The sequence below is a fragment of the Mustela putorius genome, unplaced genomic scaffold (genome assembly GCF_011764305.1).
Source record: "Mustela putorius furo isolate JIRA1106 unplaced genomic scaffold, ASM1176430v1.1 tig00003972_pilon_pilon_pilon, whole genome shotgun sequence".
NCBI classification, from domain to species: Eukaryota; Metazoa; Chordata; class Mammalia; order Carnivora; family Mustelidae; genus Mustela; species Mustela putorius.
The window spans coordinates 19,709,616-19,733,630 of NW_025422115.1; the positions used below are offsets into that span (position 1 = coordinate 19,709,616).

Below are 24,015 nucleotides of genomic sequence, written 5' to 3' on the forward strand. Positions count from 1 at the left end.
TCTGCTCATCTTTATACACCTACGGCCAAGCATATGTACTGCGGAGACATATAGATGTAAAAATTAAGTAGTGATCTGGCAGAACATGTTGACTGGGAAATGTATAGTACTCTCAGGAATAGTAAAATCTAAGAGGAACAAGTTCAAGATAGATAGTGGCATTAGAGCAGATAGAAAGGAGGTTTGGGTTTTTTTAGCATCCTACCTTGAAAGCATCCACACTAATTATCTTTTTGAATTTCATAACTGGGTAAGAACTTCAGAAATCATCAAATCCAAATCTTTTTTTTTGTAAGGGCAGAGTCAGACCACAGCCTGATTTAGTCTAAGGTCACACAGTAATATAGATAGAAGGACTAAACTCTAGTCCTAGACTATAAGGTCCAAGAGTCTTACAAAAGGTGAATTAAATAGATAAAATGGGGCGCCTTGGGTGGCTCAGCTGGTTGAGCAACTGCCTTCAGCTCGGGTCATGATCCTGGAGTCCTGGGATCGAGTTCTGCATCGGGCTCCTGGCTCCATGGGAAGAGTCTGCTTCTCCCTCTGACCTTCTCCCCTCTCATGCTCTCTCTCTCTCTCTCAAATAAGTAAATAAAATCTTTAAGAAAAAATTTGTAATGAATAAATTTTAAAAATGATTATTATGTACTTAAGAGTTTTAGAAATACTTGTCTCACATGCGGAAAAAGTTTTTAGATACTGACTTTGGAAAATATATATCATACAAAAGGAGGTCGGGTGCTCTATCCCCAGGTTTGGAGGGCTTTCAAGTTCCCTTTTTATTACTCATTAAATGTAAGCATTAAAAAAAAAAAAAAGAGTAGTATCTACCTTTTAAATCTCATAATCCCAGAACTAAAATCTAGCCCTACAGCCATATCCCTGTATTTAACCCTTCCTTTCCATATGGTATCTGTGTAACTAGCCTCCCATATGATCCCTCCCTCCTGGTATTTGTTTTAGACCCCTCCGCCCACAGTGGGTTCCAATGCTAGGTCACAGAAGACATTACAGCATCTGTCTTGCTTTCTTTGATTACTTGTTCTGGAGGAGGGAGGACATTAGTCCTACAGAGAGGCCCATGTACCAATAGATAGTGAGTGAGCCACCTTGAAAGCACTTCTTCAGCACAAACCAAATCTGTAACCTCAGCTGACAAGATAATTACAACCTCATTAGAGACCCTGAGCCACAATCACCAAGTTAAGTCCTTCAAAACCATGAGATAATAAATGTTTGGTTTTTTTTTTTTTTTTAATTTATTTGACAGACAGATCACAAGTAGGCAGAGAGGCAGGCAGAGAGAGAGAGAGAGGAGGAAGCAGGCTCCCTGCTGAGCAGAGAGCCCGAAGCGGGGCTTGATCCCAGGACCCTGGGATCATGACCTGAGCCGAAGGCAGAGCCTTTAACCCACTGAGCCACCCAGGCGCCCCAATATATGTTTGTTGTTTTAAGCCACTAAGCATTGGGGCAATTTGTAGTGTAGCAAGAGGTAACTAGTATAAGTTACTCATCTAAAATCACAGTCAATTAGCTACAATGAAAAAATCATTTTAGTACTGAAAAGTTCCAGTAAACAAATACAAAGAAAACAGTACAAGAATTTGGCTCAAATAGTCCAACTAAAATCTGAAAAGTTTACTATAGCAGAAAAAACTTAAAAGGTGGGGCGCCTAAAAAGGGGGAGCGACTGACTCGGTTTCTTTCCTCTCATGTCATGATCTCAGAGCTCCATGTTGAGCCCTTCACTGGGCTCTGTGCTCAGCACAGTCAGCTTGGGATTCTCTCACTCTCTCCCTCTGCCCCTCCCACTTACACTTGCTTGCCCTCTCTCTCTCAAATAAATAAATAAAATCTTTAAAAAAGTTTTTAAGAAAGAAAGAGCTTAAAAGTCAAGAAGACCCAGTTTCAAGGACCTCCACCAGTCTCTGACAGAGAAATGCATTTCGCAGCTTCTCTAATTTCAGATTACTCATCTGTATAATGGAAATAATGCTATTTCCCTGGAATTTATAACAAATTAATACATGTGAAAATACCTAACACATTCACAAATGTCAGCTATTAACACTTTTGTCATGTGAGTCTCCCCTTATGTAAAAATTAATGAGTCAGTTCTTTTTTCCCCTCCATAACATTATTTTCCCACATTTTAGGAAGAGACCTTACTCTAGTCTTTAAAATGTCATACTTTCTGGCTGGAATCCAAGTTCAAAAGTCATTCTACAGTCCACAAAGTAGTTGCTTGCTCCCATGGAATGCAGGCTTCAAAAATCCCCAAGACAAATCTCATTGACTAAGAATATATTCATTGAGTTTTTGAGTATTTATTTTTCCTTTCCAGGTAAGATAGAGTAGCTAAGAGGTAAACCAGCATTCCTATCCAGGATTGGAAAAGCCAGACAATGTTGAGAGACTATTTGTCTGAAGACTAGTGATTTTACAAATATGGTGGGATTTTACCCGAGAGGGCTTATCAATTCTCGAAGCAAGGAGAGTAGTGTTTCCCCCTAAGATGTTCACCTAATACCTAATACCTGCAACCTATAAATGTTAAAATTGCATGGTGAGGGGAAATTAATGTTGTAGATCGGAACTAAAATTGGTGATCAGCTGACCTTAAAGAGATTATCCTAGGTTATCCAGGTCAACCCAGTGTAATCAGAGAATCACATTCAAAGTGAAAGAAGTACAGGGTGCCTGACCGGCTCAGTTGGTAGAGCATGCAACTCTTGATCTTAGGGTCATGAGTTCAAGCCCCATGCTGAGAGTAGAGCTTACTTAAAAATAAATAAAAATTTAAAAATAAAATTAAAAGATAAAGTGAAAGAAGCACATGTGAGATTTTTTAAAGTGGAAGAAAGGGACAAAAGCAGAAGAGTCAGAGAGAGATTTAAAGATGCTATACTGCTGGCTCTGAAGATGCCATAAGGAGCCACAAGCCAAGGAAAGCAGCTAGTCTCTCCAGAAGTGAAAAAGTGGGTGAGAGCCCACTAAGATTCATTTGGATCCATCAATTTGGATTTCTGACTTTCAGAACTATAAAATAATGAATTTATGTGTAAGTCATTAAGTTTGTGAGAAGTTATTACAGCCCAAAAGGGAAACTAACACTGAGATTTGAGGGGCATCTCAAGAATGGGGGAATGGTTGGTCTTTACCTCAGGATATCTGTTTAATCCCTGGGCTAAAAACAGGGCCAAAACTAAAAATCTAAAGGTAAAAGTCTCTGAAATAATAATAAGTGGTGCTTCCAGCAGTCTTGAGAGTCAATGATTAAAGTTAGAGATCCCTAGGGAAGGAACTGCTAAGAATACAGCAGGTTCTTAGTTGAAGATTTTTTTTTTTAAGATTTTATTTATTTGACAGAGGGAGATCACAAGTAGGTAGAGAGAGAAAGGGAAGCAGGCTCCCTGTTGAGCAGAGAGCCGGATGCGGGGCTTGATCCCAGGACCCTGAGATCATGACCTGAGCTAAAGGCAGAGGCTTAACCCACTGAGCCACCCAGGCGCCCCCTTAGTTGAAGATTCTAAAGGTCCAGAGGCAGATCAGAGACTGAAACTAAACAGAGCTAGGAGGGGTGCCTGGGTGGCTCAATGGGTTAAAGCCTCTGCCTTAGGCTCAGGTCATGATCCCAGGGTCCTGGAATCGAGCCCCCACATCAGGCTCTCTGCTCAGCGGGGAGACTGCTTCCTCCCTCCCTCTCTCTGCCTGCCTCTCTGCCTACTTGTGATCTGTCTGTAAAATAAATAAAATCTTTAAACAGAGCTAGAACTCAGCCTGACTGGATTAAGATCATCATTCACCACTCTAACCACCAAACAGAAGGAAGAATGAAAATCCTCTCTACAGAAATATATCATCATCCAGAATCTCTAAAATACTTTATAACCAACATACAGCATGCAATCAAAAGTATGTCAAATGGCAGGAACACATGACTGAAAACCGGAAGGGAAAAAAATATATGAAGAGACTAACAGTTACTACTGGAATTAGGTGACAAACCTTGTAAGAATAAATGATTATTACACTGGAGAAAACAGGTGAAAAAGAAGTCATCAGAAAACTAGTACCTACAAAAAAGCGTCAAATGGAAACTCTAGAATTAAAAAATACAATATTGGAAATTAAGAACTAATTAGGTGTTTAATAGCACATCAAAGGAAAAAGACAGATTTAGAGACCCAGAAGATAAATCAACAGAAATCATCCCATTTGAAGCAGAAGAAGAGAATGTAAGACACACAGACACTGAACACGTCTGGCACATAACCAAAAGCTCTAATATATATATATATGTAACTGGAGTCTCAGAAGGAAAGAGGATGAAGGCAGACCTGAGAATTTCCAGAACTGATAAAAAGACATTACCCTCACAGACTCAAAAGGATCGGAAAACCGAAAGATTAAAAAAAAACAACAAAAAAACTCACTAGACACACAGTAAAAAAATCTCACAATCACCCAGATTAAAGACTTCATTAAGCTTCCTCTCTTCCACAAACAGAAGCCAGAAAACAGCAGAATCTTTAAGGTACTGAAAGAAAGTAACTACAACCTAAAATTATAAACTTAGCAAAATATTCTCCAAAAATGGTACTGAAATAAAAGTACATAAGAAATATTTACTAAGGACTCCTGGGTGGCTCACTCGTTAATCATCTGCCTTCAGCTCAGGTCATGATCAGAGGTGCTGGGATCGAGGCCCACAGCAGGCTCCCTGCTTGGCGGGAAGCCTGCTTCTCCCTCTCCCGCTTCCCCTGCTTGTGTTCCCTCTCTCTCTCTCTCTCTCAAATAAATAAATAAAATCTTTAAAAAAAAAAAGAAAGAAAGAAAGAAAGATAGAAAGATTGATTTACTAAATACCCAGTATGTACCAGGTACTGTTCTGGGAACTGGGAATGCAGCAATGAATAAAATAAAGTCCTGCTCTCACACAGCTTTCATTCTAATGTAAGAAATCAAAATAAAGACAAAATAACAAATATGTACATTGAGTATATTGAGTGGTATCTCTACTAGCTCCTCCCTGAAAAAATTAAGCCTCCTATCCCATTTCCAACATCTTTCCCCTACTAGTCATACCTTACTATTCACATTTCCTAGACTTTATTTAACAACAGAGGCTAGTATTTCTGTTAATAACCCCCAGAGCATCTAACATAGCTTATAAATAAGAACTTTCTGAATAGTCAGTAATACTTAATTTGTAATTTATAAACTATTGCTAATTTATAATAAATCCAACTAGTGTGGTTAGTCCTATCTCCTTTTTGCAAGCCTACATGCCATTTCCTTAATGATTCAGAAATATTTCAGAATTCTCAACCTTTTTGGTCTCAGACCTCCTTTCTACCTTAAAAAATTAAGGACACCAAAGAGCTTTGTTTACGTGAGTTATAACTGTCAATATTTATGTTAGCTGCTAAAATAGAATTTTTAAAATAACTCATTAACAGTAATAGATCCCATTATAGATTGATACAAAAAAAACACTTTAATGAAAAAACTACATCGTAACAAAAAGCTAGGAAGAAGCTAGAAGAAAAGAAGAAAAAGGTAAGAAGAGTGCACTACTTCATGTTTCAAAGTCTCTTTAATACCTGGCTAAATAGAAAATAGCTGGATTCTCATATCTGCTTCTGGATTCAGTCTCTTGGATGTATTGTGGGGTTTTTTTAAATTAATTATTTTTATTTTGGAGAGCATGACTGGGAGGAGCAGAAGGAGGGAGGGAGAATCCTAAGCCAACTCTGTCCTAAGTGCTGAGCCCAAGGCTGACCCGGAGTTCATGACCTGAGCTGAAACCAAGAATCAACTCACTGCACCACCCAGGCGCCCCTTTTGGATATATTGTTTTATCTGAAGAATAAAGGAAATGTGGCTTCATAAAAATAAGCAATTTGAAAAAAAGAGGAGCACTTGGGGCTCCTGGCTGGCTTAGTGGATAGAACCTGCAACTCCTGATTTCAGGGTTTTAAGTTCAAGCCCCACACTGGGTATAGAGATTATATTAAAAAATAAATAAATACATACACACACATATATTTTTAAATTTAATATAAATAAACTTAATTTAGTATAAATATATAAGTTTTTTGAAGATGAGCACGTTAAAAAAAATATTTATTTATTTGTCAGAGAGAGAGAGAGAGCAGAAGCATGGAGAGCTGCAGGCAGAAGAGGCAGAGCAGGCAGAGGGAGAAGCAGGCGATCCCAGGATCCTGGGAGCATGACCTGCGCCAAAGGAAGATGCTTAACCAACTGAGCCACCCATGAGTCCCAAAGAGGAACACTTTCATAGGCTTTTCACTTAATTATGGATATTCTTCTTGAAATTACACCAAAATGCAAAAAGTGGTTGTTTCTTAAAGGCTGTTTGCAAGGTAGAATTTGAAACCATGTTAAAGAACTTTTCATATTCTTGGTGGTCTATCTTGTAGTCTGAATGGTTCACTTATCAATGCATGACTGTGAAGTATCAAAATTGGTCAATGGAAAATTGGTCATTTGGAAAATATTGGTAAAGTTAAACTGATCTTCCAAATATTGATATATTTTATTACACAGTATTTCATCAGAAGTTTTTAAATATTAGGAAGCAGTCAGTCTCAGTAGCAAACGTAAGTTTTCCAAAATTTTAATTTTCACTTAAAAACTTAAAAAATGTTATCATTAGCAAACATACTGTTAGCACTTTTCCTTGAATTAACAGGTGTATTTCATTCATTTGCAGAAACATTCACCATATGTTTGCCATTTGTCTAAAAAAAAAGCCAGTCAGTCATTCAAGAAAAAATGGGTTTTCCATCAAACAAGCGGCTTGTTCCGTTCACAAATCAAACTGCACAGATGTCTTCTTCAAGACACCCTCTGTAACTTTAGTATGCCCAAGTGCTTCACACACAGCTCTACCTAAGCCTACTTTACCACCCACGCTATGAAAAAGATGTGTACTTAAGGGATAAGATAAAATAAAACTAGTAACTTTTACTACTTCATCCAGACCAAGTGAAAAATGTTATTTTTTTACTGTCTGTAGAGGTGAAGAATACAATGACTACTTGTATAGTTGGGTGCCACTGATACGACTAGTGCTAGGATTCCCTACCTACTGTTTTACCTACCCACTGCATTCTGCACCATTAGAACAAAGGTCAGCACATTAAAAAAGGCAAAAGTCTTAGTATTATCATACAACAGTTGTGCTTTCAAAGACCATACTTTGAGAACTACAGCATTAGTGACAGCATTGTTTTTACATCACTGTCAGTTCATGTAAGTGCCAGGGAACTACATGCAAACGATAAGCTTTAAAAATGTCACTATATATTCCAAGCACTTAAAAAGCTTGTCCTTGGGGTGCCTGGGTGGCTCAGTGGGTTAGGGCCTCTGCCTTCGGCTCAGGTCATGATCCCAGGGTCCTGGGATTAAGCCCCGCATCAGGCTGTCTGCTCAATGGGGAGCCTGCTTCCTCCTCTCTCTGCCTGCCTCTTTGCCTACTTGTAATCTCTATCTGTGAAATAAATAAATAAATAAATAAAAGCGGTCCTCTTGGAATTTAAACACTTTTTTTTCTTGCTTCTTACACTATGACTGTGGCATTACCTACAAATAGTAAAATAACTTATTAGCACCAGAAGAAAATCTTATCTAGCTCCCCTTGGTATATGATAAGGAAACTGAGGACGTAAGCATCTACTAGGCAAGGACAAGTATTTACTGAGTTTCTACTATGGCAAAGACTGTTAGTGTGCCATATGCTATGGATGTGGAAGACTCAGCTCTCATACTCAAGTCCCTCCCTCACATCTGGCTGTGGAGACTTAGGTATTGGGATGGCTATATTTCAACCTCATGCAGGCTATACCAATATCTACATGAAGCACCATACAAACAAAGATAAGGAAGCACTAGAAAGGTAAAGAAGAGGGACCTGGCAAGAGATACGGTAGTATCTGAGCAGGGTCTGAATAGAAGTACATCAGGCAGTTGAGAGGAGAAAGAGGAACACAAGAGGGAGGAGCTTGAGCAAATTTAAGAAAACACAAATGTGTTATATGTATTAGCAATAGAAAGAAGGAAAGAAATTATAAGTGGTACAGTTGGGGAAGATGGGAGAATCAAGAACAGCAGCAGCTGACACTGAAAAAAATGCGCTGATACTAAGATGAGGAAGCCATGAATGCCATATAAAGGAATCTGGACAAGACTTAAGGGGCGGGGGAAGGGGTGGACAATGAAGTTTTTTTTAGCAGGAAAATGACTACTACATTTGTATTTGGTAGTATGACATAGACTGGAAACCTAGAGACAATGAGGCAAAATAAAAAGAGGCCTTAGGATTAGTTTGTAAAAAGAACAGGAGTAACAAGTTTCAGAGGTAACTGGATCAGGGCTAATTGGATATGGGAAAAGCAGGAGGAAAAAATTAAGGGTGACTCTCAAATTCCACGAACAGTTAACTGGTAATTTAAAGCAAGAAGAGCCTTGAGGAGACAATGCAGTAAATCTGGGTTTCAAGTGGATTTCAGAGAAATACCTGTCCAAAATGTCGCACTTTACAGGTTTTTACCTGTAAATACTTGCTAAGAATCAGAAAATACTTCTTAGTCTCTAGCTTCTACTTAATCCCTTAAAAATGTACAACGGTGATTAAGAGAAAGGATATATTACCAAGCAACTAGAGTCTGTTAATATTTGAATTAGAAGTATGACAGTTTCAAAGGAGACTGCAAAGTAAGCCTGGGGGGAAGTGTCTGGATTATAGCTATTCTTAGCTTTGTCTAAACAAATGTCTTAGTAATAAGGAAATGTTACCTAATACTTCATTATCTGCTGTACTTTTTGCCAAAATGTATTAAGTGTCAGGTCACTTCTGACACTTCCTTTAAATGGAACATAGCAAAAATGAAAAATGCTATTGAATGATGTTTACATTAAGAAAAAAATTACATGGAAAAACTTCCAGTACAGTATCTGGCATTTCTCACTCAAATCTTCACACCCTTTTGACCCTAATACTAGCATTCTCATTTTTAAAAATGAAAAAAGTAGAGCTCTGAAAAGTTAATCTGCCAGAATGCTGCTGTTTCAGTAAGAACTTCTTCTTTTTTTTTTTTTTTTTAAGATTTTATTTCTTTATCAGAGAGAGAGAGGGGGAGAGAGCGAGCACAGGCAGACAGAATGGCAGGCAGAGGCAGAGGGAGAAGCAGGCTCCCTGCTGAGCAAGGAGCCCGATGTGGGACTCGATCCCAGGACGCTGGGATCATGACCTGAGCTGAAGGCAGCTAGCTGCTTAACCAACTGAGCCACCCAGGTGTCCCTCAGTAAGAACTTCTTAAACTGCCTTTTGAGATACTAACTACCCCGTCAGTTTAACTCAAATACCAACTGGACATCAACTATTCACCAAGATACATCGAGAAATGAGACATTATTCAAGATAATCCCAGATGACCTCCAATCACTGTTAAAATGAAAATTTAGGAAAAAAGCAAAAATTTGGATTCTTACGTGATTATGGAAATCGAATGACTCTATAAAACATGCTATTCTTTTAGAACTATAGACCCAACAATGGCCCACATTTTAACTCACTTGGGCAGTTTTGTTTTGCTCTGTTTTTTTTTAATTTTATTTTTTTTAAAGATTTTATTTATTTATTTGAGAGAGAGAGTGAGATCACAGTAGGCAGAGAGGCAGGCAAAGAGAAAGGGGGAAGCAGGCTCCCCACCAAGCAGAGAACCCAACACGGGGCTGGATGCCGGGACCCTGAGATCATGACCCGAGCCAAAGGCAGAGGCTTTCACCCACTGAGCCACCCAGGCGCCCCTGTTTTGCTGTTTTAAGTAGTTTTTTTTTAATGCTGGAGGAAGAAAGGGTAAAAACTGCGACTACTATCTCCATATGCCCCAAAGGATACAGCTATCCCAGGTTAGAAGCCTCTGATTATAGTTCATTCTTTCACAAGTGATCATCAAATGTCAGCCAAATAAATCCTCACTCCTACATTTATCCCATCATTTAATAGGAATAACTAAGCTATTTAACAAAGCAACAAATAATAGTATGATAACATACAAAAGATGACCTGTATATTGTTAAAGTCTTAGCCAAGTTATGGCCTGTGATATTATGCCTATTAAGACAAAGTGTCTAGGGGCGCCTGGGTGGCTCAGTGGGTTAAGCCGCTGCCTTCGGCTCAGGTCATGATCTCAGGGTCCTGGGATCGAGTCCCGCATCAGGCTCTCTGCTCAGCGGGGAGCCTGCTTCCTCCTCTCTCTCTCTCTGCCTGCCTCTCCGACTACTTGTGATTTCTCTCTGTCAAATAAATAAATAAAATCTTTAAAAAAAAAAAAAAAAAAAGACAAAGTGTCTAGTAGAAAATAGAAAAGCAGTCAATTTTATCAAAATTTTATCAAAAATACAGGTTCATTGTTGTATGAAGAAAGAGGGTCTCATTAACTTCAGGAAGAATAGCTTCCAACACAAAATTATATTAAAAAACAACTTTATCAAAAGGGTGACCCTAAGAACAATAGGTGAAAGTTACAATAGCACATTTTAATTACATTTTAAAAAATCAAGAGTTAAATTTGAAATGAGCTACATCACAAAATACTTCACTGTCATTTATCTGTAGTTAAGCAGAGATTGGAATGTTACTGAGAGGATTCTTAGAGACAACAAAGAAGAACAAGGACTCTCAGCCCTGGGTGTGCATTAAAATAATCCAGGGAAAATTTCTGTTTAATGACAATGCGTGGTCCAAACTCCCAGAGACCCACTGCTTAGTCTGTTGTGGGGTCTGAGTGCCTGCCTTTAAAAGAAAAATCTCAGGGCAAGAAATCTGAGTAAGATCACATTAATGTCAATACACTCACTGGTTGTGACATTATGCTATAGTTCTGCAAGGTGGTATCACCGTAGAAAAATCAGCAAAGGGTATGTGGGATCGCTATGCTATCGTTGTTTCTTACAACTGCAATTAGAAGTGTGAAAAAAAAATCCCCAGGTGATTCCACTACGTAGCTAAAGTTAAAAAAGAAAAAAATTATTGGACTGAAGAATCTCAAATTTCTTCCAATTCTAAGAGACTGGAAGCTATTTCTTTTAATCTTAGCTATTGGAAAGTAATAAAGAATGCTTATCATCTAAAGCCAGATACAAATAATTTATAGTTAATCCTAAGTAAAAAAATCCAAACTACTATGCCTCTCATTTGTATATAAATTAAATGGATAGATAAGCATTATACAATGGTTATCCTTCACCTCCTGACAAAGCCAAACGGTATGTAGATGATGGAAGAGCCTCTGAGATGGCCCCAAGGATCCCTCACCTCCTCATCTTCACACTCGTGCAACCTCCTCCCCTTGAGTGTGTGGATACAGTTAATCACTTAAAACAAGTAGAACAGGACAAAGTGATGGGATGTCAATTGAAATGAAATTATAAAAAGACTGTCTTCTCTCTTGGGGGCTCTCAGACTCTTCATTGTGAGGAAAAGAAACTGCGTTATAAGCCACTTTCCGGAGAGGCCCACATGGCAAGGTACTTGTGTCTCTGGCCAACAACCAGCCAGTGAAAATCTGAGGCCTGACAACAGAAGGGGAATCTCCCCTCCTCAAGCCTTGAGAACTGCAATTTAGCTGATACCTTGCTTGCAACCTTAGCGGAGTTAACATGAGACCCTGAAGCCAGAGGCACCTAACCTAACTCAGCTGCACCCAAAACATGACCCATAGAAACTGTAAGATAGTGTTTTTAAGCCACTGAATTTTGCAAAAATGTGGAGTTGAAGATAACTAATACATACAGCTACCATATGTCAAACCCAAAATAAAGGAATCTAATCTGATGGCTTCTGCCTTTCTTCAGAGTATCAAACCTTCCAGTTTCTTCAACCTTACCACCCACAATTTACAAACTCTGTTCTACTTTAGTGAAGCTCACCATTATTCGGACACTTTCCTTGTTCTCACTTCATTCAATTTCTTAAAATGGCTTTCTATCCCTTTTTCCTATCTATCCAAATCCTAGCCATCCAATCCTAGCCAGATAACACCCACAGATTTCTCTTCCATGAATACCTATTACTATCCACTTAGCACCTGATGAAAAGACTTTCTGACCCAATAGCTTTGAGTGTCTAAATTCAAAGAGATCATCAATTCCTTGAGAATGTCTTCACATATTCTCTTCACTATTTACTATAGTACTGAGCAGGAGCAGTTACAATATCCAAAACCTTTTATTTTTTTCCAACATATTAAATAAAGAAACTCAAATATTTTTGTGTTTAAAAAAAAAAAGCAGTGGAAAGAAAATCAAGTGCTCCAACCTAGAATGTAAGGTGCCACTAGTTTGGTTTGCATGTTTGAAATAACTTCACTTTATCTGAAGGATACCAGTAATAATGACAAATCCCCTCCAACTCTATTAGCCCAGCAAGCGCTGTGAAGCACTTTTGAAATTTCCCTTCTATTAGTTTCTTAAACAACTTGCCTTCCACCATTAACCTACCTCTGTTGTAATTTATCACTATACTGATAACACACTGAGAAACGCTGTTAAATTTCAACTGCATCAGTGGTTCTCAAACTTAAGCTTGCATCAGCATCACCTGGAAAGCTCATTTAAACCAACGGCTGGACCAACCTGTGAATCAGACCCCACCCCCAGAGTCTGATTCACAGGATTACTGCCATAAGCGATTTAATAAGAATTAATAGAATTTAAAAACTTATGGCTCAAATAAGTTCAAGATCAGGTGGGAAAAGACAGAAATTCAAGAGGAATAAACTATACCGAACACTTTTTATTAACAGCTTCAAGATACACACTCTGTCCCCTTCCTCTCCTCTTCCACTCCCTACCCAAATAAGTTAGCCAATTTAAGTTCATCCTGATTTGCACACTTCAATTCACTTCTCTGAAACAGTGAGCATCTCCAATTAACTAAGATTATAAAAGGATGTTATAACTAAGATTATAAAAGGATGTTAGATTTTTAAAAAATCAATAGTAGTTCAACTCTCTTAACTACTTCCCATATTAAAACAAACAAACAAAAACAAAAACTGAAGGTTCTGAGATGTAAACAACACTTGCCATTTGGAGGAAAAAGCCAGGGCTAAAACTGACTCTGAGTCAATAATGCTGGTATACACTGCCTCTCAATTTATGCTTGAAACCTCACCTTAGAAGTTCTTTAAGTCTTTTAATTAAATAGCTGAAATAAAAATAAAAACTGCAACAGCCACCAGAAAATTTCCCCTGTAAAGATATCTGTTGTCTTTAAAACAGGCTATTTAGCATAATAAATCTTAAAACAGCAAGACACCCACCCACTTCTTTATACCTTCTCTGTGACCACTTCTATCCATCAGCCCATGCTCCTTCTCTGCAGAACTACTTAAAAGTAGTATTCCCGGGGCTCAGTAAGTTAAGCATCTGCCTTCAGCTCCTGTCATGATCTCTGGGTCCTGGGATTGAGCCCTGCATGGGGCTTCCTACTCAGCGAGAAGCCTGCTTCTCTTCTCCCTCTCCAGCTCTCCCTGCTGTGCTTGATTCTCTTTCAAATAAATAAATAAAATCTTTTTAAAATTAATTAATTAATTTTAAAAAGGGATATGCCTAAGGGTTACCACCTTCTCACTCTACTCATTCTCCCTGCGTCAAAATCATGACAGTAGATGAACTATGACTATCCCAGTGGTTAAGAACTATCATTGGAGTGGCTAAAAATATATAAATGCTTAGGCTCCAACTCAGACTTAACTGATGAACAACAATCTCTGGGAATGAAGCCCAAGGACCTCTATGTTCCCCACCTTTATATGCTCCTTAGGCAAGAACCATGCCCTCTAATCTAGTTGACACGGTGACTGGCATACACACACAAGCACAACCAACATTTGCTGAATAATGTTGTGGAAACACAAAATAGCAAGTTTAAAGGCCTCTCAATCGCAGAACTGTGTGGTGTTTAATAAATTACCAAGCTGCTAAAGCAATTACATTAGAAATCCACTGTTCAATAATACTAGTTAATAAATACAGTTAATAATACTAGTTAATAATAATACTACTAACTAATAATACTAGTTAATAAATACAGTTGGGTAAGTTAAGGGCTTTTAGTACTTCTTTAATATTTGTATAGGTTAAACAAAACCCCTGATCTATTCTTGAAAGTTCACAAGGTAATCTAGGTAGCCACAAAGATTTAAATATAACAAAGCCAAACTAAACAAATTATAACAAGAGAGTTACAAAAGCTAGAAAACCAAGAGTCTTCTAAAACAGAAAGTGTTAACTCATATGAAAGCTAAAACTAACCCACAGATATGTACAAATTACAATATTATCTACTGTTGCCCAGAATTATTCTCCCCAAAGTAGTAATAAAATTCCCAAGGAAAAATTAATCTGGCAATGTGAAAAGCATTTCAATCTTTATCTCCTGCAAATTTATTTTCAAATTTACTAATAACATACCTGATTTCATATTGAAAAGTAGCACTGGGGAGCAGGGGATTTAAAATTTTTTAGAATTAACAGTAAGCTCTCTAATATGAAGTAAAACAAGGGGTTTTAATTTGATAAACTTAAAACTTATTGCCATATTAAACAATTTTTTCAACTAAAAAACCTAGAGAAATGATCTTTAAAAATCTCAACGAATATAAAGAGGTTTTATAAAGCAATAAAAAATCCCAAAAAGGGCTCAAAATGAGCAAAAGCAAAGGGCAAATTACAAAGAAATACCAATGTCCTAAGATACATGTTAAAAGTTCTCTTCACCTTTTTTTTTAAAAGCAAATGTTTAAAATGATGACTATTTTATCCTAATTAAGCACTGGCTGGTGGGGGGGAACTAACATAGCCTTTCTTAAAGCAATGTGGTAGGTAGTATGTATCAAATGCCTTGAAAATAATCACATCATTTGACTCAGCAATTCAATCTATTCTAGAAAATAAAACATTCAAAGATTTATCTATGACGATATTCCCAATGAAGTTAGTAAGAGCTAGAAACTAAAAAATAAAAAGGAAGGCCAATAATAATGGACTGATTAAATAAACTAGTCTAGATTTATAATCATGTAAACACTGAAAATGGAAAGTTATTAACAAGAGAAAACTGTTGAGACTCCTTCTGTTTCCATAACCTGCTTTTTTCTACTGAAAACGAGAATATATAGTATGATTCTGATGTTATTAAAATATATGTATAGCTCACCCAGAGGTCTGAAAAGATAACTAACTTCAAATTTTATGTCTCTCTCTTGGTGTAGATCTCGTCTTTTTTTTTCTTGCCTAGTCATTTCTTTCTTAGAGTGTGCATGTATGACCAGTGTAACTTTTTAAGCTTAAATCTAACATAAAAAAACAATTGCCACAACCAAAGCCTAGTTTAGATCTAAGAAGCACACCATTTGGAAAAAAGATGACCTGGGATACACCCTATTCTTTCCTTTACTGGTATTTTGAAATATAAACTTAACAAGGAACTGAAATTCATATATTCAGGAATGCCATTCAAGAGACCTTAACATGAGGTCAACTAAGAAAAAGATAGTTTTCAAAAATCAGGCATGGACACCTTTTAAAAACAAACAAACAAACAAAAACCCTTAGTATTTTGTGGTCCTTATTAGCTCAGTTCATCTGTGTTTATTCTCTCTCCCCTAAACTAACAAAGAAAGAATGATGTCATATGCATTAGCTACATCCCTGTTCCAGAAGTGACATGAAGAACTTCTAAGGTTTGGCCTCAGTGCTTAAGACACACCTAAGAGCTGAGAAAAGCTGGATGAGATTTACTACATGAAAACAAAGAAGTTAAATAATAAATATCCATTATCCATGAGTTTTTAAAGGCCTAACATGTCAATAAAACAGGTAAGTTTGAAAACATTGGATTTTATGTACTGTGGGGGTAAATAATGAAAAGAGAATTAAAGGTTTTACTCTAACTTCTTTTAATAAAGTTTCCTCAAAAAAAAGAAAAAAGTGTCAACTTAGTGGCCTAAGAACTGTCATATTTTTAGAAGCAGAAAAAGAGCAATAAAACTTATCTTCCTTCTATATACCTTCAATTTCCTCCTCAGAATGCAGTATCCCTATAAAGTTTGAGATGTCCACTGTTTAGTAGTCCCACTATATATCAGATTTTTTTTACTTACTATAATTCAAAACCGGGTCTCCAAATGAGCCAAAATAGACGTTTCAATGAAAGTATTCCTTACTAGACAATACTGTAAAAATCTGCTATTCACGCAAACTGAACAAGTAGCAGTGACATACTACTGCCAATTACCCAGTGAATGTTAACCAATTAATGGGGGGGGGGGAGAGTAATGAGTGAGGTAGAAGAAGGCAATAGTAACTTGCTCCTGTATATAGTTTCTTCATATGTAACTAGTGTTTTCTAAAAGTTGCATTGAATCAAAACTTCATTTTTATTCTTCAATCGTATCCCTGACCCCTCATCATAATTTTTTTCCCCAAACAAATGTAAACTTTGGACTTCCTAAAGCTCAAAAATGCAAAATCTGACCCATGAGATCAAACGAGTTGTGTTATCAACTTAAACCAAGCCTAACTCACCAAGAAATAAAAATTATCAGAGAAAAGAGTCCAGAAGCAGAAAGCCCCTACTTTCTCACAATAGAGTCTTGTCTAATATTAGACAGTAACACTGCGTTTTGTTGTTTTAGCTGCAAGGCTGGGTATGCAATAAGCAGTAGCCATTCCAACAGCTTCAAGTCAGTCACTGGCTACCAATGAAAAGTAGCATTAGGTCCCAAACAGCCAGCAACGACATAAAAAGATGAGAGCAGAAGCTTCACCATGGGTAAAGGCCCATCAGCACCTCTTCCGAGAAACAGTTCCCTTCCCCCACCTTTAAGTAAGGCACTTAAGACTGCCAAGCAGATCCATTTCTTTATTAACCGGTGCCCGCTTGGGGCAACCGTACACCAAGCTGCTCTTAGGCCTACTCCAACCCCTTCCAAAAGTGCTCAAGCGAGAATGAAGGCCGGGATAACCCTCTCAGGGGCCGCGTTCGTGCTGCTCTTCTCCACCCCCCCTCCGCCCCGCCCCGCCTCTGTAGGCGCTCCTCCGGCCAGAGGAAGGACACCGGGCCCAGGGACAGGCAGAAATTGCCCGCAAGAGAAGTGTTCCGCGGCCGAAGGCCTCCGCCATAGCAGGACCTGGAAAGCACCGCCCCCAGCGCACCTCCCCACACCCGGCTAACCGGCGAATGTCTGCTTTCGACACCCTCTTATCCCCAGCAGAGGCAGCGGAGGAGACAGGGCCGGGAGGAACCGGGCTGAGTTGCGCACCAGGCCCAGGCCTGCCCCTCGGGCCGCCGAATCTGCTCCCCAGTCCGGCCAGGTCAAGCCAGCGCGGCGGCCACCCTCACCTGGATGACCTCGTTGACCTCTCGGATACATTCCACCATGTGTTGCAGAATCTGCTCGGCCGTGAGCACCTCGTAGCGGTAATCCTCCTCCTGCTCGTGCCCTGGCCCGCCGCCGCCGCCGCCGCCGCCACCGCCACCGCCGGGCCCCAGAGCGCTGCCGCCGCCGCCGCCCGTCTCCCCGCACAGCAGTCCGTCCCGCTCCCCGCCGACGCCCAGCCCGGGCTCCACCAGCTCCACCTCGCCCAGATCCAGGTTATCATCGTCCGGCTCATCGTCGTCCTCGTCTTCCTCCTCCTCGGCGCCGCTGTCCTCCTCGCTGCACTCTTCGTCCTCGTCGAACTCGTAGTTGTAGCCCTCGTCCGAGTCCATGGCGCGACACGCGAGGGCCCGGCGAACGCTGGCCCTGAGGCGGGGAGAGGGCGGGGACGCCGAGGCCCCGGCTCTCGCTCCGGCTCCGGCTGATGTCCGGACGCAGGCCTGGCTCCGGCCCCGCGGGCCGCGGCTCCTCCCCGGGTGCGGCGGTTGGCGGTTGGCGGCTGGCGGCGGCGGCGGGGAGGACGCGGAGGAGGGAGGGAGGGAGCGAGGGGGCCGCTTGCCGCCCGCCTCAGTCAGACGCGGCTCCGCTCCGGCCTCCGAGAGAAAACAGTCCCCAGCGCCACCTCCACGGCCGCTGCTACCGCTACTGAGCCAACAAAGGGGCGTGCGTCACCGCGTCGCGCTGCGTCGTCGCGTCACTCCTCTTGGCGTCACTGCGCCCCGCCCCGCCGCCCCTGCGTGGAGAACGGGGAGACCCCACGGCCCGGCCTGGCCCCAGGAGCTCGGCACCGCGGGAATCGCCCTCTGGGTTCCGGCTGCGGTTCGTCTGTGGTCCGACACCAGTGAATCCTGCTCGTGAGGAGGGTGCAGCCTCCTCGTTACCGAGAGCAGCTCTCCTGAACCCGGCGCTGGGTTTTGCCGCAGGCCGTAGGGATGCACCCCCTTCTCTGAATCTAGCGAAGGTGGCCTTCCCACCGGGCGGCGGAGACACTTCCCGTCCACCCTGGAGTAATTCGGGGAAGTCCTAGGCTGTTGAGCTCACATTCCTACTGCCCGAGCTACTAAATGGAAACCTTTTCAGGCGGAACCTGTGTACTGAGGGACAGGTGAACCTCGTTTTAAGTAGTTCCGCTTCTGTACTCCGGGACAGACAGTGGTTTTTTAAGTCGCTGATAGTGACGTCATATAGAGAAGCGTTTCCTGAACTCAGCTCAGCAGGAATCTACCTATTCAGGGCCCTAAACAATGTAAACAATCGCGGCTTTCCTTAATGGAGCACCGTGTAAGGGCTCTACAAACCACCAGTACCCATTGTGTATCTGCGGCTCGAAGGAAAAGGGACTTGACCAAGAACACTGTGTCAGCAGCTGGGTCACCTAAAACATCAATCATAAAAATGCTTTATAATGCATAATACGGATTAGGTACTACAGAGTGTATAAAATGCATTGTAATATAACCCAAGACAAGCAGTTATAGGAATATCTACAAGGACCAAATATAGCAGAAAGACAGTGCTTGTCTCTTACTTAGAAATGTACTGTGTGAGCTATGTGTTGATTGATGGCTGGGAGTATAACAGAGAAGGTAGGGAAGTTGATCTAGACTGAGATTAACAGAAACAAAAGCTTAGTAGGTGCAAAGTAGTTTACGTCTCAGCAGCTTATAGCGCAAAGAGGATAAATGGGAAAATATTGGGCAAGTTAAGGGTCAGGACAGTAAGAGTATTTTATGCCATTCTAAGAATGGACTTAAATCTTTCTAAGTAAGGCAGGAGAACCAGAGAAGTGTCCTGAAGGAGGAAGACGTCTAAGAAAGCATCCTCTTGGGATAACCTAAAGAATTGACCAGATTAGACATTTTAAAAAATCTGAATCCCTAATTTACTGATAAATCTTACTGTTAAAATGACAGATTCCCTTTGGAAATGGATTTTTAAAATTGAAAAATGCCTTTAAAATGTAAACAAGCTTCTACCCATTTGTCAATTCTGTAAATGTTTAAATAATCAGAATTTCCCAAAATAATCTGGATTTGTAATTTAAAGCTTTTAACAGAAATGCTAGTAGGTCTTGGTCCTTTGATTCTATTTCTACTTAGCAAGTCTAGGTTGCTGCCACAGCTGGGGTAAACTGAGGAGACTAGCAACCTTTCTCTCTACCCCATCGTTACATTGTTTGGGGTGAGGGGGAATTCAGTTACACTTGGGAGTACCCACAACTCCTTTGCACCATTTTTTTCATCCTACCCCTACCTTGAATAAATCCTACCATCCTTATTGTCCCCTTTGGTATTAGAGCAATTTGGAGAAATTTGCATAATCACATGCATTTTATCGTTAAATTCCAGTTATCAAGCACAACTGAACAATCAACACCATCCAGCAATCCTGTTAAAATTTTCTGAATTGTCCTCCCTCTTCAACAGTTTTCTCAAACCCCCACTGCTGTCTTTCCAAATCCTCTCATAGTAGGTACCTTCACACCGCAGAGAAATTTGAAATCATACGGGCCAATGTGACCAGCTTGCTGAGCAAAGAAGAGAGTGTTAAGGGATAAAGTCAGAGAAGGCCTATCAAGGCAGGGGGGCAGCAGAGCTTTATAGGCTATCTTAAGAAGTTTACATTATTGCAAAGGGAGTCATTAACAGGTTTTAGCAGAAGAATAAGATAATATTGTATGCATTTTAAAAAACTATGGCTAAAAAAAAAAAATAAGAACTATGGCTGCTTTGTGAAAAATGGGCTATGAAAGCAGAGACCAATTATGAGGCTCTCTCAGCAGTCTGGGTGAATAATGATAATGGCTTGGGCCAGAGTTGTGATAGTAGAGATGATGAGAAGTCATTCAGGTATAATTTGAAAGTAAAGCCAATAGCTTTCCTGATGGCTTAACTGTGGGATTGTTAGAAGAATCAAGGATGGGTATTAGATTTGGAGCTTGAGGAGCTGGGTGAATGGAGGTACCATTTACTGAAACACGTTAAATTTGAAGTGCTTGTTAGACATCCAGGTAGAATATTGAATAGGCAGTTATATCTACTAGTGTACAAGACAGAAGGTCAGGGGAGGTAGGGCTGAAGATAGAAGTTTCTGAGTTTATGTAAAAAATGTTGATGAGGGGCACCTGGGTGTCTGAGTGGGTTAAAGCCTCTGCCTTCTTAGATCATGATCCCAGGGTCCTGGGATCAAGCCCCACATCAGGTTCTCTGCCCAGCAGGGAGCCTGCTTCCTCCTCTCTCTCCGCCTGCCTCTCTGCCTGCTTGTGATCTCTGTCAAGTAAATAAATAAAATCCTAAAAAAAAATGTTGATGAGAAGCATAGGATAAATGTTGAGAGCTTAGGCTTTGTAGAAAACAGACCTGAATTTGCCTGTGCTCCTCCAGTTGCTGTCTATAACCTTGACCAAATTACTGAACCTCTCTGAGCTTGACTTTGGAGGATTATAATTCCTATTTTCATAAGATTATTTGTGAGCATCAGATGAATAATATATTTAAAACACTTGACATAGTGCCCAACACAGAAGTGCTCACAAAATTAGACCTTAAAAAAAGTGTCATAAGTCACCTTGCACCTTTGGAAAAAACTATAGCCGGTTGGGTTTATAATCTCTTAATTGATTTTTTTTTGAATTATGCAAGTATGCACATGGCCTCAATCATTCTCATTTTCTGAGGAAGAATATTGATCTGCTTTTTTCTCAGAAATCTTTTCCATAGTCTCATAACTTCTTTTTTGGTCAGTATCATGGGCAACATCATAGGGCTTCTGAATCTTGGGGCCTCTTATTCAAGAATAAAGCTTCATAACCAGAATTTCAGCAACACTCATTCCATTGATATTTTGGAAATTATCTTGGAATCAGGTTAGGTTATAGCACTATTTAAGGAAACCAAATTGTCCAAGGGATGACCCACATACAATGTTTTTTTAAGTGACTTGATCTTAAAGGTATTGTTGGTATACTGCTTTCTAGCTGTGGTGTTTACCAGCTAGAAGTACAGTAATCTGTAAACAACAGGACAAGGCTTTAACCCACTGAGCAACCCAGGCGCCCCAAGAAATTACTTTTTATCATGTTGTTTATAAAGTTTGTTTTAATCAGCATTTTTTTGCCAAATTGTCCAAGGGATGACCCACATACAATGTTTTTTTAAGTGACTTGATCTTAAAGGTATTGTTGGTATACTGCTTTCTAGCTGTGGTGTTTACCAGCTAGAAGTACAGTAATCTGTAAACAACAGGACAAGGCTTTAACCCACTGAGCAACCCAGGCGCCCCAAGAAATTACTTTTTATCATGTTGTTTATAAAGTTTGTTTTAATGCAGCATTTTTTTGCCTTCTGGGCAGTAGGTAAAAAAAATAAATTTTAATTTTAATATAAATTTAAGATTAAATTTTAGCAAAAGTGCAGAGAGATACTAATAAACTCATTGAGTATTTTAAATTTCTTTAAAAACATCTGTCTGGGGGCGCCTGGGTGTCTCAGTGGGTTAAAGCCTCGGCCTTGGGCTCCGGTCATGATCCCAGAGTCCTGGGATTGAGCCCCTCATCAGCCTCTGCTCAGCGGGGAGCCTGCTTCCTCCTCACTCTGCCTGTGTCTCTGCCTACTTATGATCTCTGTCAAATAAATAAATAAAATCTTAAAAAAAAAATCTGTCTGTGTACTTACAAACCACAATTAAGTGTTACATCATTGTTGAGAGGTAGATTTTATCATACCAGTTCTTTCTTTCTTCCTTTTTTTTTTTTTAAAGATTTACCTACATAAGAAAGAGCACAAGCAGGGAGAGGGGCAGAGGGAGAGGGAGAAGGAGACTCCCTGCTGAGCAGAGAGCCTGACACAGGGCTCAATCACAGGACCCAAGGTCATGACTCCAGCCGAAGGCAGAAAGACACTGAACCAGCTGAGCCACCCGGGCACCCTTTATCATACCAGTTCTATTTGGTAAAAATAAGGCTTAGAGGAACTAAAGTTATATGCTTCATTAGAAGTCTGGTAGAGTTATTAACTACTGAAATAGAACCTGAGATTCCTAACTACATTCCTTTCTCTAATTTATCTTTCTTCTGGAATATAGGGTCTAAGGACTCTATTATCTTTTTTTATTTTAAGATTTTATTTATTTATTTGACAGACAGAGATTACCAGTAGGCAGAGAGGCAGTCAGAGAGAGGAGGAAGCAGCTCCCTGCTGAGCAGAGTGCCCAATGTAGGGCTCGATCCCAGGACCCTGGGATCATGACCTGAGCTGAAGGCAGAGGCTTTAACCCACTGAGCCACACAGGCGCCCCTAAGGACTCTATTATTGAACTTAAGATTTTATGAAAGTAGTCATCTACAACAGGTGGTAAGATAATGCTGGAACTAGAAGGAGAGTACATGCCCTCGTGCAATTAGGCAAATGTACAAAATGTACCATAGTGTCTGTGTTCCCTGTAATTGCAAGACACGTTAATTTGGCCTTAATGTGTGCTTATACTCCAGCAAAAAATAGCAAATGATCATCCCCCCAAAAGGAAACATGTTTGTCCTAATGACTTAACCACTTGAAGGAAAAGGTGGGTTTTTATTTTAAAGATTTTATTTATTTATTATTTGAGAGAGAGAGGGAGGTTGAGAGAAAGAGTGGGAGGAGGTGCAAAAGGGTGAAGCAGACTCCCTATGGAGTACGGAGCCCTACGAGACTTAATCCCAGGATCCTGGAATCATGACCTGAGCCGAAGGCAGTTGCTTAACCAACTGAGCCACCCAGATGCCCCCCAAAAAGTGGGTTTATAACAAGTTTTCAAAAGAAATGTTTCTCTATGGTATACCGTGCTTCTAGTTTGTTGTGTCATCTTATGGATATATTTGAATGAATGGACAAATAATGGGCACGAAGTGAACAAATATATTATTGAGTCTCTATGCCATGGCAGGTGTGTGTATGTTTTAAATTTGGTCCTTACAATCTTGTGAAGTTGAAATTCTTAACTTTATTTAATAGATAAGGGAAAAGACTCAAAAATGGAAAAAAAATAAAAATAAAGTTCATAATGGTTACAGGGCTTTGATTCACATCCACGTTTTCAGAGTTCATGTCAACTGTTTTTATCTTGCAATTATCAATAATTGTAGTAAGATCTTATTCCTGTTCTAAAACGTGCTTTTGTGTTTGTTATAATGGAGTAATTGCTATCAAGCCTACAGTTGTCCAGATTGGCAATGTAAACATTGACTGTATGCAATGTTTGTTCCTACTTGGAAATAGGTCATAAAAATATAATAGTAGATAAGTAGATGTGTTATCCTCTATTTACATAATTTTGCCTTATTGTTAGAGATACAATCTTAGCATTTTTAATGAAAACTTAAAATATGTAAGTCATGATTTTTTTGGTCAATGAATCAATAGTTACTTATTAGTATTTATCAAGTGCAAAGTACCTTTCAATGGCATTCTGGATAGATTAAAAAAAAGAAGGTTGCTACCTAAGAAATCAAATTACTTAAGGGGGAGAGACTTAAATGAACAGGTTAGCTATAAAAATGGTA

At 39.8% G+C, this 24,015-nt stretch overlaps 1 protein-coding gene across 1 annotated transcript in view; it reads right to left on the bottom strand.

Annotated features, from left to right (window-relative positions):
* Positions 1–18,528, bottom strand: part of ARIH1 (ariadne RBR E3 ubiquitin protein ligase 1) — a 118,847-nt gene extending 100,319 nt beyond the window's left edge. Inside the window, exon 1 of the mRNA XM_045070709.1 lies at positions 17,441–18,528. Within this exon, the coding sequence (XP_044926644.1) occupies positions 17,441–17,809 (369 nt within the window). The 5' untranslated portion in view covers positions 17,810–18,528. The remainder of the gene's footprint in view (positions 1–17,440) is intronic.
* Between the last annotated feature and the right edge of the window lie 5,487 nt (positions 18,529–24,015).